The sequence below is a fragment of the Capricornis sumatraensis genome, unplaced genomic scaffold (assembly GCF_032405125.1).
Source record: "Capricornis sumatraensis isolate serow.1 unplaced genomic scaffold, serow.2 scaffold1, whole genome shotgun sequence".
Classification (NCBI taxonomy): domain Eukaryota; kingdom Metazoa; phylum Chordata; class Mammalia; order Artiodactyla; family Bovidae; genus Capricornis; species Capricornis sumatraensis.
Window position 1 is genome coordinate 697,326 of NW_027184612.1, and position 14,129 is coordinate 711,454.

General features: G+C 37.9%; 1 protein-coding gene across 3 annotated transcripts in view; it reads right to left on the reverse strand.

The window, feature by feature from the left end:
* Nucleotides 1-1,310: 1,310 nt before the first annotated feature.
* The window catches only part of LOC138072301 (lysozyme C, kidney isozyme-like), a 55,452-nt gene continuing 42,633 nt past the window's right edge, over nucleotides 1,311-14,129 (reverse strand). For all 3 annotated transcript variants that reach the window (XM_068963407.1, XM_068963406.1, XM_068963408.1), the window contains 4 exons: nucleotides 7,134-7,470; nucleotides 5,385-5,549; nucleotides 3,419-3,497; nucleotides 1,311-2,182 (listed from right to left, as the gene is read on the reverse strand). In XM_068963407.1, coding sequence (XP_068819508.1) covers nucleotides 2,116-2,182; nucleotides 3,419-3,497; nucleotides 5,385-5,549; nucleotides 7,134-7,269 — 447 coding nt within the window. In that variant the 5' untranslated portion in view covers nucleotides 7,270-7,470 and the 3' untranslated portion in view covers nucleotides 1,311-2,115. The remainder of the gene's footprint in view (nucleotides 2,183-3,418; nucleotides 3,498-5,384; nucleotides 5,550-7,133; nucleotides 7,471-14,129) is intronic.

The following is a 14,129-nucleotide window of genomic DNA, read 5'->3' on the forward strand; positions in this document are numbered from 1 at the left end:
GTCGGACACGATTCAGCGACTAAACCACCACCACCACCACAGTTGCTGAGGAGAAGCTTCAGGGTTCTTGAGCCACCAGGAAGATAGTTGCGGTAAAGTGAAGTGAAGTCGCTCAGTCGTGTCCGACTCTTTGCGACTCCATGGACCGTAGCCTACCAGGCTCCTCAGTCCACAGAATTTCCCAAGCAAGAGTACTGGAGTGGGTTGTCATTTCTCCAGGGGATCTTCCCAACCCAGGGATCAAACCCAGGTCTCCTGCATTGCCAGCAGGCGCTTTACCGTCTGAGCCACCAGGGAAGCCTCAGTTGCGGTACAAGGGAGTCTAAAATGATGTTGTACCTGGAGGGCTATTTGCAAGATGAAAGGTTACCAGGGCAGTTCTTACAGTAAAGGGGATGATCCAGCAGAGGGAGAAACTCAGGATCGGGAAACCCTCAGCCTAAACTGGAGTAGGGAGAGGGCTGTGATGAAGACTGCATGTGGAGACACTGCCATCGGCAGGAGCAAGGCCCTTCATCCCAGTGATAACGGGGAAGGAAGGGAGGGTGAGCCCACGGAAAGACATGAGCTCTGTTATGGTGGCCAAGAGGGGAGGGTTTTATATGAGTTGCTTCTGTTCTGTCAGTGTAATGTGAGGCTGGGTGGTCTACCACGGGCAGAGTGTGGAAGGCCAGTGGTTGGCGTGTGCGCCAGGACTTTGAAATGAGAGAAGAAGTAAATAGTAACAGTCATTTTGAGGAATTGGGACACCAACACAGGATTTCAGAGAAGTGACTAAGATGACCAGGCTGATTAGAGGGCCCATTTGAGATTTGTGTTTATGAATTTAGTGTGCGGGAAATTCCCTGGAGGTCCAGTGGTTAGGGCTCCAAGCTTTCACTGTGGAGGATGCAGGTTCAATCCCTGGTCAGAGCACTAAGATCCCACAAACCTAGTAGCACCGCTAAAAAAATTTAAAAATAGAGATCTGTCAGCATGCTTATGTATTTTTTTTCAGCAATATTTACCTATTTTTGGATTTTGTAAGAACTTTCTTTTTAAGATGATATATACCCTATCTCTTTATGATTAAATCCATTGAGGAAAAAATGTTACTTAATGTCAATGTGCATTCTATGATTAAAGAGAATATACACACAGAAAAAAATCTAGCTGTTTCGGTACAGGTGAGGATGTAGGAAATACTAAGTGTCAGATAATCTTTTTCTCAAATATATATGTATGTATTTTTTCAGAGACGCTAAATGACTTAACAAAGAAAGACGAAGTATAAATTGCAAAGCTTTTACTGAAAATGTACTTTTTATAGCATTCATGATTTCACACCTGTGATTAACTAGCAATGATTTCAATACTTACAAACTCTTCTGCCTCTGAATTTGTGATAATGCATGAAACTAAGCTTATAACATTAAGAAAAAACAACAGCTCATCTAATCCATCTTTATATCCTTCATGACAGCAAGATGCACAATTGAGTTCTTTAAAAGGGCTAAAAGTGATTGACATAAATTCTGAGCTTATTTTTAAAGCTGTGTAAATGCAACATTTTTAAGACAACATTTAAAACAAAGGTCACACCTTATGAAAACAAAATTCTTAATTCAGGCTTTCTTCATTCTTAGTCATTTGGCATTCTGCTCCATTTAACATTTTATATTGCCCAACAAAGAGTGATTATCTTTCACTGTTTTTGGAGATGACTGAACAGATGACGGTGTTACGTGCCTACTACACAGGTGGGATCTTGCCTAAGATCAGTTTGCTTAAAGATATTATTTTGCTATATTTTTGTTGAATATTGGGGAGTACTTGTATGATTCAAGATGAAGTCTGTGCTATTTCTTTAAGAACTGAATGCTCTGGATATATATTTGATAATTAAGATTTTAGACAAATATTCACCAGCATTAGGTCTATTAAACTGAAATACACTGTGGGCCTAATATCAAATAATAAATACATGAAGTAAACATTAAGTATCTTAAAAGAAAGACCACATGATCCTTCTTCTGTAAAAAAAACATTATTTGTTTGAAAGTATGACCTTTCCCTCAACTATTACTTCCTGAATATGAAAAAGAGACAAAATGGGTTGAAGTAAAAACTCCAGCGTTACACTCCACAACCCTGAATGTAACTGGTGAGATCTTGGTTTTGACAATGACTTCTCCATGCCACCCTGTAGAGAAAGATGAAACAAATGGTAATAAGGTTGAAACATAGCTTCACTGTATTACCTATATTTCAAGTCCTTTGGGAAAACAACATAGTTTATCAATACATGAAATAAAAGCTACAGACAGATCCAAGTATTGCTATTTATTACCTGGAGATATGTATACCAAGGACTTCACATCTCCCCCAAACCTTCGCTGGGGCACAGAACATCTGAGTACAAATGTTGAGTCCTGTGTAGTTCACAGCACAAATGCAAAGTGCATTCCATATTTACTTAATGACAAAAATAATGTCAAGATATGACAAGGAATTAGTATAAGGTGGAGAATCTTAAAACCTCTAGAAATTCCCAAAAATAAATTGAGGAGTAAAAGAATAAGATTTTGAATCCGTTAAAGTAGATTGTTTCTATGTTATACACCATTTAGCATGAATCCAAAGCTGCAATTTTCAGTTCTCAGTACCATACTTTGCTCTTTGGAAATATTCTCTCACCTCTTTCATAACAATAGGATAAAACAGCTCTCTCCTTTAATACTTAACACATACCATACTCTGTAATGGGAACTAACATAGTGTTGTACATCCATTATATTTCAAACACAAACAAACAAAGCAATAAAGTCCTAGAAAAAGAGGTCAAATTTGTGGTTAGGTAGAGTGAGGGAAGGGGAATTGGATGAAGGCAGTCAAAGGTACTACAAACTTCCAGTTATAAGATAAATAAATACTAGGGATATAATGTGCAGCATGGGGCTTCCCTGGTGGCTCAGCAGTAAAGAATTTGCCTGCAATGCAGGAGATACAAATTCAGTCCCTGGGTTAGGAAGATCTCCTGGAGGAGGGAAGGGCAACCTGCCTCAGTATTCTTGCCTGGAATAATCCCATGGACAGAGGAACCTGGCAGGTAACAGTTTATTGATCACAAAAGTCAGACAGGACTTAGTGACTAAAGAGAAAAAACAAATATAAAGCATGATAAATATAATTAACACTGCTATATTTTATATATGAAAAGTGTTAAAAAGAGAGTAAATCCTAAGAATTTTCACCACACACAAAATTTTTTTTATTTCTTTAATTTTGTATCCATGTGAGATAATGGATGTTCACTAAATTTATTGTGATACTGTTTCCTGATGTAAGTCAAATCATTATGCTATACACCTTGAACTTACATAGTGCTTTATGTCAATTACATCTCAATAAACTGAAAGGGGAAAAAAAAACCACATACCATGCTCTAATGCCTTGTGGATCACTGACAACCCTCTTGGCACATGCTACAGCTTGAGTGATGTCATCTTGCAGCAAAGCTGAAAAAGAGGTGGTGAGAAGTGAAAATAACATTCATAGAAATGTTAAGTTTAGGCTCAGTCAGCTTTATTCTGTTAGGCTGAGGAAAGAACAACTAAAATAATTTTTAAGGGTCTGTTTATCTGTTGATGTTGGGGGAAACTCTTCATTCCATCCCATTTGGCATCTGTTTCTCATTTACCAAAGTCATTGGAAGCTCTGGAATTATTAATTAGCATGATAGAAGGTTTTCTTTTTACTAGGAACTATTGGAAAAAAAAAAAAAAGACAAACAAGCAGAAACTGGTCTAGCAGGTTTTTGCTCAGCAATTCAACGCTGGAAATTGATTCTAAAGAAATAATAAGAGATGTACTGAAAGACATGTATACAAACTGTTTCATAGCAATTAATAGAGGGCATAAATGGAACTAGCCTAAATGTTTAACAGTAAGAGTTAGGTTGATACATTATAGAGCATTTATATTGTGAAAATCTATTCATTTTTAAAAAACAATAAGGATTGGTATTTGTTGACAAAAATAATTTTGTGTAATAAAGACAAAATTGTAAAGCAGTGACTATAGTACAATTTCACTTTTGTTATGTGGGTACAAATGTGTATAATATAGCTTTACATTCATGTCCGGGATTGTTGTGTATTCCAAAAGAACATGTGGATACCAAAATTTCTCTATGGTCATACATGTCTGGGTAGTAAGAATTTTTATTCAATGACAACAGGTTATTCCATAATACAAAATTTTTTAAATAAATTAACTGGATACAAAAGTATATTCTTAGACTCATCTTCACTATTAGGATTTGTAATATTTAAAAATTTAGCAGTATCAATTTTGCTATATTTCTCCAATATTTCAGGCACTAAAGATTCTACATGCTTTGGGAGGTTCAAAAAAAAATGTAGGGGATATATGTGTACCAATGGCTGATTCACACTGAGGTTTGACAAAAAAGAACAAAATTCTGTAAAGCAATTATCCTTCAATTAAAAAATAAATAAATTAAAAAAAATTTTTTTTAAAGATTCCACATGCTTTCTCTATTTTAAAAGGAAATCAATAGAATACTTGTTTCACCTCAATTAAGCAAATTTAGAAATTAACTTGTTAGAATGACAATTTTTATATAGGAGCTGTGTGTTTTGGAGATTCGTTCTAAAGAATTTATAAATGAAATGTCATAATGTTTCTAATTCACCTTAAAATCACTCAGCAAAAAGAAGTTTATATACATTATATATATATATATATATATATATATATATATATATATATATATATACACATAAGTAAATATGCCAAAATGTTAACAACTGTTAAAGTACGTGATAAGCATATTGATGCTTATTATAGTAATGTTTCTAATTGTCCATATATTTAAAATATTTTATCGTAAAAAGTAAAAACAATTTTTTAAAAATACCACGTATATTCCTCCACTTTGATTAACTAGTAATTCTTTTGTTTTCCAATAAAGGAGGGTAGATTTTTAAAAACAGACCACCCAACAAAATTATCGCTAATCCTCCCCAAACAAGGAAAGTAGAAGGAATGGCATTGTTTTCCAAAGTATCAATATGTCCAGTTATGATAAAGTGATAGGTCATTCCAGCAACTCCTGTATGTTAGCAAACAGCAAACTTTTATGATTAGAAACTTAAGAAATTAGGAGGAGGAGAATAGAGTTTCTAGATATTAAAATGGAGTTTTTATAGGTCCCTGATGAACCCTTCAAGATTTTTTTATTTCTATTGAATCTTGACCTATAGGATTGTTCCAATTTTCCCATAAGATGTTTATGGAAAAACCTGAACGAACTTTTTGGATAACTCAATAGGTATAACCAGGTGAGTCCTGTGCCATCACTCCACATTATCTTGTCTTACCGCTGCAGGGTATATGACAGGTATTAACTGCTCCTGGGGTTTTGCCATCATTACACCACCAGTGGCTATTGATTTGAAATATCCCATAATCAGTGCTTCTGTCTCCACTATTGTAGTTTGTAGCTTGTGTGTTATAACTGCTTTCCCATCTGGCCAAACACATCCCTGAAAAAAACATATTTTGAGTAATAAAGAGTGAATCATGTGACTTACAGTTCATAGCATAATCAGTTCTACTTAACTAGTTCTATTTTACTAACGACTTACTTTACAAGTATAAAGATGCATTTTACTTGTAAAGTGTTTTAACACTTTGGTGTTAAAGGTCCCTTCAGAAAATTCTTTTATTAGCAAATGATTTGGTAATACAAATGAAAAAGATAACATATTTTTAAAAATATCTTCCATTGCTATTACACTTTCCTTACTACTAACACCCAGGTAGGATTAAGCCTAGAACAGAAAAATCAACAGAGTTGTTGAGTGGGTTTGGTCATTAGCAGCAGATGCATATGTTAATGGAAAAATGCTTTTTATCAGAAAAAAATAAGGATTTTCTGGGAGAAAGAAAATTTATGATACCGAAGGCGAATTTGGGTATCAAATTATAATGCAGGCAAGAATCATAGAATAGGAAAGGCTGGGTCATCCATCCATCCATCTAGCAATTGGCTAACTCATTCAAAAATATTTATGGAGGAGAAATGTCTGAATTCAGTACGAAAACTACAGTGATGACATTGACAAATATGGACTAAAATACAAAGGAAATTTTCCTTATGGCACATCTTAAATTCTGTGGAAGAAAATGAAAAATAATTAATGAACTAGAGTCAGAATAATAAAATGTCATTTCATGCTGCATTTCAGGGATCCTTATATAGATATTGATTGAGGGGAGATAGTTCTGTCCCTGTTTTAAGAGTTCAATGGAATTTTTAAAAAACCTTGATGTTAAAAGTGCAACATCATGTTAGGGGGATTAAAAATGAGAAAAATACTGCCTTATTCAGAACCCAAGATCCAAATTAGAAATGGCTAGAGTCAAACAACAAGGGCTTGACAGACATGTTCCAGGTGCTAAAATGTATCTTATAGTCAGTCTACATGCGCCAGTTGTCAAATTTAGTAGCACTAGAGGAGTACATGGGAACCTTGCATGCTTAGAATGATGTAGAATTTGACCCACCATGCCTCATTCCTTCACCTGGTACATCTGATTCTAAAAGAACAAGTGGATACTTTTAACCATTGTAAGTGTATAAGCTTTTGAACTGTGGTGTTGGAGAAGACTCTTGAGAGTCCCTTGGAGTGCAAGGAGATCCAACCAGTCCATCCTAAAGGAGATCAGTCCTGGGTGTTCTTTGAAGCTGAAACTCCAATCTTTTGGCCACCTGATGTGAAGAGTTGGCTCATTGGAAAAGACCCTGATGCTGGGAAAGATTGAAGGCAGGAGGAGAAGGGGACGACAGAGGATGAGATGCTTGGATGGCATCACCAACTCAGTGGACATGGGTTTGGGTGGACTCCGGAAGTTGGTGATGGACAGGGAGGCCTGGTGTGCTGTGGTTCATGAGGTCGCAGAGTCGGACACGACTGAGCGACTGAACTGAACTGAACTGAAGTGTGTAAACCCTCCAAGAAAGAAAAAAACATTCACTCAAAGACCCTTTCTTTTGGTTCATCCTCTATTAGTATCTGTTCTACACCTAGCTAACTATTTGAAAGGATGAAAAAGAGTTAACTTACAGTTTGCCAGGCTGATTCCCCTAAAGCCATCCATTCCAAATCTTTTCAGAGTTCTGGCAAGCTCACATCTCTCAAAGACCTTGCCTTGGACAGCGACCGAAAGGAGGAGAAGCCCCAGAATAAGGAGAGCCTTCATGTTGACGGAGAAGCCAGACCTCCAGGCTGACCAGGGGAGCTGGCCCTGCTTTTTAACATCTTTTCACTTCCTTCTTATGCGACTGGTTTGGGAGCTCCACCCTCTGAGACGTGGAAAACAGGAAATGTTGATTGGTTCACTAACTTTAAATTTTTCTTTCTTATGTTTGAAGAGGGACATTCTGACGTCCTAAGAATTAATCTGCAAGAAAATAGTGAAATGACATTACTTAAAGACATTGCTCAGGACTAATTGGGATTAGCACTATTGCCAAAAGCGGAACTTTTTCCTATTTTATTATGAATTTGAGCAAGTATAAAAAAACCCTGAATGAACATTTGACTCAACTGAAAATGAATTCCAATCTTTCATTACATTTTTCTTCATTAAGTTGCTTTATGTGCCTTCTGTATGTTGCCTTCATCTTTTTCCTTTAAGATTATTTTATATACACTTTCCACAAAAGAACATTGCCTGTTGTTCAGATAGGTATATAGTACAACACTATGTTGTTCGGCCAAATTCCATTCCTAACTTCTTGGTTACTCTTGTAAATTCTTAATTTATAAATCAATGTTTCGCTATTAGAAGTAAGCCTCGTGCAAATAACATTCTTAACTCCATGAACTGTGAACTTCCAGATGTTCAAGCTGGTTTTAGAAAAGGCAGAGGAACCAGAGATCAAATTGCCAACATCCACTGGATCATGGAAAAAGCAAGAGAGTTCCAGAGAAACATCTAGTTCTGCTTTATTGACTATGCCAAAGCCTTTGACTGTGTGGATCACAACAAACTGTGGAGAATTCTTCAAGAGATGGGCATACCAGACCACCTAACCTGCCTCTTGAGAAACCTGTGTGCAGGTCAGGAAGCAACAGTTAGAACTGGACAGGGAACAACAGACTGGCTCCAAATAGGAAAAGGAGTACGTCAAGGCTGTATATTGTCACCCTGCTTATTTAACTTATATGCAGAGCACATCATGAGAAACGCTGGGCTGGAGGAAGCACAAGCTGGAATCAAGATTGCCGGGAGAAATATCAATAACCTCAGATATGCAGATAACACCACCCTTATGGCAGAAAGTGAAGAGGAACGAAAAAGCCTCTTGATGTAAGTAAAAGAGGAGAGTGAAAAAGTTGGCTTAAAGTTCAACATTCAGAAAATGAAGATCATGGCATCCAGTCCCATCACTTCATGGCAAATGGATGGGGAAACAGTGGAAACAGTGTCAGAATTTATTTTTGGGGCTCCAAAATCACTGCAGATGGTGACTGCAGCCATGAAATTAAAAGACGCTTACTCCTTGGAAGAAAAGTTATGACCAACCAACATAGCATATTCAAAAGCAGAGACATTACTTTGCCAACAAAAGTCCAGCTAGTCAAGGCTATGGTTTTTCCAGTGGTCATGTATGGATGTGAGAGTTGGACTGTGAAGAAAGCTGAGCACTGAAGAATTGATGCTTTTGAACTGTGGTGTTGGAGAAGACTTTTGAGAGTCCCTTGGACTGCAAGGAGATCCAACCAGTTCACTCTAAAGGAGATCAGCCCTGGGTGTTCTTTGGAAGGAATGATGCTAAAGCTGAAACTCCAGTACTTTGGCCACCTCATGAGAAGAGTTGACTCATTGGAAAAGACTCTGATGCTGGGAGGGATTGGGAGCAGGAGGAGAAGGGGACGACAGAGGATGAGATGGCTGGATGGCATCACTGACTCGATGGACATGAGTTTGAGTGAACTCTGGGAGTTGGTGATGGACAAGGAGCCCTGGAGTGCGATTCATGGTGTCGCGAAGAGTCGGACATGACTGAGCAACTGAATTGAACTGAACTGAATTCCTTTCTGACAAAGCCTTACTTCACGTTTTCATGTTAGAGCATAAAGAGTCATTGTAAAGCAAGGGAATTTTACAGCAAAAAAAACCCAAAAGAAACAGAATATGCCACCCCAAGAATCTTCCCCTTTGACACAAGAAAAATTTTGAGCTGAAGGCAATGCAGAAGAAGAAGATCCAAGAAAAGTTCTCTGTTCTCCCCCTATTTTCCTGAAAGCAGCACATAAATTTGTGCAAGAATTAATCATCAACATCCCTAGACACATATTAGGCCCAAGTCAGGACTAGAGAACTCTGGAAAACAACCTATACTGACTAGCTATTATTTTCCATTAGTTTCTGATGTATTTATTGTACCACTATTTGCTGCCCTTGGAAGCCCAGTACTCTTTGCCTCTGTCTTGTAGTTCCCCTAAAAATATATTGTTCTTTGGTTAAGATGATCTGTAAGTCCAAGTCCTAGACACCTCTTTGAGTTACTCACCACTTTCATTTCTCATAAGTATATATGAGATGTACATGTTAATATACTCATTTCCTTTTCTCTTGTTAAGCTGTCTTTTTGTTACAGAGTCCCAGCCAAAAACCTAAAATAGTGAAAGGAAACAAACATTTCCCCCTGTACAGTTTCTGGTGAGGAGGATGGGACCGTGAAAGGCTAGAACACTCCATTCTCCCTGGCGACTGCAATTGAAATATGCGATAACAGACAGCAGACCAGCAGAAGGTACAGATTCTTACCATGTCAGTCTCCCAGCTCTTTCTCTGTAGTGCACAGACAAGAGAGGAGGATAAAACTTTCTCCTTTTCCCTTCCTTTCCAAATTCACAGTGGCAGAAGAAAAACATTTGTGAAAACAGACCTTGAATTGTGATTCTCGTGAATCTGTTTTTGTTAATCAGCCCCTATGGTTACTGACTCTTAGCCTCGCAGGAAGAGTTACGTTTTCCTTTGTCGTCTGTCATAAGGATGAAAAACCATAAGATGAGAATCTCCATTTGTTTTGTTTTCTCTTCTGAGAACTTGGCTTTGTCACCAGTGAGAATACTCCCTTTGTGGGGTTGGCGGGGTGCAGGTTGTCAGGCTTGCATCAGCAGTTAGCCAGCCAGCCAGCTAGCAGCCGAAGACATGAAGGGACAGGCAATATTCTCTTTGTCCAACCATGCTGGCTGTCAGGGAAATTTGTCTTAATGAAGTGTCTCAGGTCATAAGAGGCCTTTAGGGCCTCTACCTTTGCTGCCTGGTTTGTGAAGGAAAAATTCTCCTCTCAGTATCACCTTTCTGGTAGCATAGGTTAGGAGGTCAGTTATGTAAGGTGTCCCACTTTGCAGGACATAGAGCTTTCTTTGTCACCTGAGACAAGGAAGGTCTTTGTTTCTTAGGCTTTCTCTGGAGTGGCTCTGCATCTTGAGAGGCCTACGTTTCTTAAGGGACAGCTCTTGCGTCCTAATAGTATAAGCTCTAATATTGGTTTTAAGCTCTTGTAAGCCCTAATATTGGTTTTAAGCCATGAAAAAGGCTCACTGGCTCAGACTCACAGTTGGAATAGATCTATTGAAGACTTGAACTTTTACACCTAAAAGGACTTTTAAGATAGCTCTCATCTTAAACAAGTGTCCTACAGGTACCAATGGGAAGATCAAATTGAGAAAAAAAAAAAAAAAAAGGAAAGAAAGAGAGAAAAGATAGAAATAGATACAGAAGGTACAGGGTTTTCCTGATGGCTCAATGGTAAAAAATCTGCCTGCCAATGAGGGGGACCCTGGGTCAGGAAGATCCCTTAGAGAAGGAAATGGCTACTCACTCCAGTATTTATGCCTGGAAAATCCCATGGACACAAGAGGAGCCTCGTGGGTTACAGTCCACAGGATTGCAAAGTCAGACATGACTGAGCGACTGTGTGAAAGAAAAACAAAACACTTCCTTAACTTTCTCAACAAGGTTAGGAGGGGAACATCAGAGGACTGTCAAGAGCTACAGCTGGCACTCAAGCAGGTATAAAACTTACAGAAATATTGATAGCCAGGAAATAGCTTTGACAAAGGTCCAGAAAAGGCACATGAAGGTTTGATTTATTGTCCTTTACTTTGTAAAGCCAACCCCACCAGGTCCAGACATCCCATATTTTGGGCCTGCACTACCAAAAAAATGTCAAAATTGTTGAGTTCTCCTATCCTCCTGTTAAACAAAGGGAAAATGTAATAATAATGATCTTAGGTTTCTGATAAGGGCAAATATACCCTTGAGTTCCATCTCATATAAGACCCACAGTCCCTTCTCTGACCCTTGGAAATATTGATCTTACTGTATCTTTGAAATGTAAGCACCCAAAGAGATCCTTGTTGCTAAAGCAATTCAGTTCAATTCAGTCACTCAGTTGTGTCTGACTCTGTGACCCCATGAACCACAGCACTCCAGGCCTCCCTGTCCATCACCAACTCTCAGAGTCCACCCAAACCCATGTCCATTGAGTTGGTGATGCCATCCAACCATCTCATCCTCTGTCGTCCCCTTCTCCTCCTGCCCCCAATCCCTCCCAGCATCAGGGTCTTTTCAAATGAGTCAGCTCTTCGCATCAGGTGGCCAAAGTATTGGAGTTTCAGCCTCAACATCAGTCTTTCCAATGAACACTCAGGACTGACCTCCTTTAGGATGGACTGCTTGGATCTCCTTGCAGTCCAAGGGACTCTCAAGAGTCTTCTCCAGCACCACAGTTCAAAAGCATCAATTCTTCAGCACTCAGCCTTCTTCACAGTCCAACAATCACATCCATACATGACCACTGAAAAACCATAGCCTTGACTAGACAGATCTTTGTTGGCAAAGTAATGTCTCTGCTTTTGAATATGCTGTCTAGGTTGGTCATAACTTTCTTTCCAAGGAGTAAGCATCTTTTAATTTCATGGCTGCAGTCACCATCTGCAGTGATTTTGGAGCCCAGAAAAATAAAATCAGCCACGGTTTCCACTGTTTCCCTGTCTATTTGCCATGAAGCGATGGGACCAGATGCCATGATCTTCGTTTTCTGAATGTTGAGCTTTAAGAAAACTTTTTCACTCTCCTCTTTCACTTTCATCAAGAGACTCTTTAGTTCTTCACTTTCTGCCATAAGGGTGGTTTCTTCTGCATATCTGATGTTATTGATATTTCTCCTGGCAATCTTGATTCCAGCTTGTGCTTCCTCCAGCCCAGTGTTTCTCATGATGTGCTCTGCATATAAGTTAAATAAGCAGGGTGACAATATACAGCCTTGATGTACTTCTTTTTCCTATTTAGAACCAGTCTGTTGTTCCCTGTCCAGTTCTAACTGTTGCTTCCTGACCTGCATTCAGGTTTCTCAAGAGGCAGGTTAGGTGGTCTGGTATGCCCATCTCTTGAAGAATTCTCCACAGTTTATTGTGATCCACACAGTCAAAGGCTTTGGCATAGTCAATAAAGAACAAATAGATGTTTTTCTGGAACTCTCTTGCTTTTTCCATGATCCAGCAGATGTTGGCAATTTGATCTCTGGTTCCTCTGCCTTTTCTAAAACCAGCTTGAACATCTGGAAGTTGATGGTTCACATATTGCTGAAGCAATTACAGGACCGGAAACAAACAAATATGAGAGATAGTTTTTTAAGAAAACAAACCGTTTGATATTTTCATAAGCTCCCTTGCCCCAAATTTTGTCCATAGCCTCCACAAGATTATTCATTCAAGACAAGTAAAATTCCTAATAGTCTTTTCCACAAATATTGGCAAAAGGCTTTAGCCACCTGAGTGGGTAAATTTAACTTGTTCTATCTGCCAAAAATCCCATTTAGGTCTTCTATAAGCTAGAAAGTTTTTGTACTACTGTACTGGATATGTGGCTAAAATTTTTAAATGAAAGCTATGAGATCACAGTTTGCATCAGTCTCTATCTATATATCCATGTATATCTATGTATGTATGTTATGTATGTGTGATATTTTTATTCCTCTGGATAGTATTTGTAAAAACTTGTGAAAGACCTCTATTTAACTGGCTTAAAGACAATACAAGCACTTATTTAAACTAAGACTAGTCAAATAAGTTTATGTTGTCTCTACTTTATGCTTGAAATTATAAAATTATAAATTCTACTCAAGAACTAAATTTACAATAGAAATTATTTCCTTAATGTATGTCAATATGGTAGAGAAAAAAGTCATCTTTAAATTATTAGATTCTTTACTTCTGTAAGTTTTGCTACTTGCCTAGTTTGTCAACAAGAAAAATAACATAAAATGATGGTTAATTTTTAATATCATTAAATTTTCATGGCGACTCAAGCATAATTGTTAAGTACACATGAATTAAATAGATATAAGTGGTAGAAATGTTCATAAATGAATTTTGCAGGTATCATTAATAAAATGTGTCTGCTTAAAAATAGTTTTCAAAATCATTTTGTAACATTAACTTTAAATGATATTCAGTGATATCTAGTTCATTTCCAAATAAAATAGTGAAATATTAATTGCCAAACACATGTTTAAGTTTATATGCTTTTCACCTCTTATTACAGAGAAACTAAAGGTATTTGGGTTTGTTAATAACATGTTGTTTTTACCACTTAAAAAAAATTGTACTATGAAAAGGCATATGTCTTTAAAAATCACGAAGTGATATATTCCTGGAAATTCCCTGGTAGTCCTATGGATAGGACTTGGCGCTTTCACTGTTGTGGTCTGGGTTCAATTCCTGGTTGGAGAACTAAGATCCTGTGGCGTCCACACAGCACAGCCAATAAATAAAGATATAAAAATTTAAAAGAGCAAATAAGATAAAAGATAAGGGTTCTAGTAAACAGGATTTTAATACAGGAGAAAGGAGAAGGGAAGTTATTGAGATGAAGGGAACAGTAACCCTAAGGACTCCCTGGGGGAAAGCCAAGTTAAAGAAGTCCTGGAAGGCTTCCCTAGGGGTGCAGGGGATAACAATCCTCCTGCCAACAGCGGGCATGCGGGTTCGATCTCCAACTGGGAAGATTCCACATGCCGGAGCAACTCAGCCCGGGCG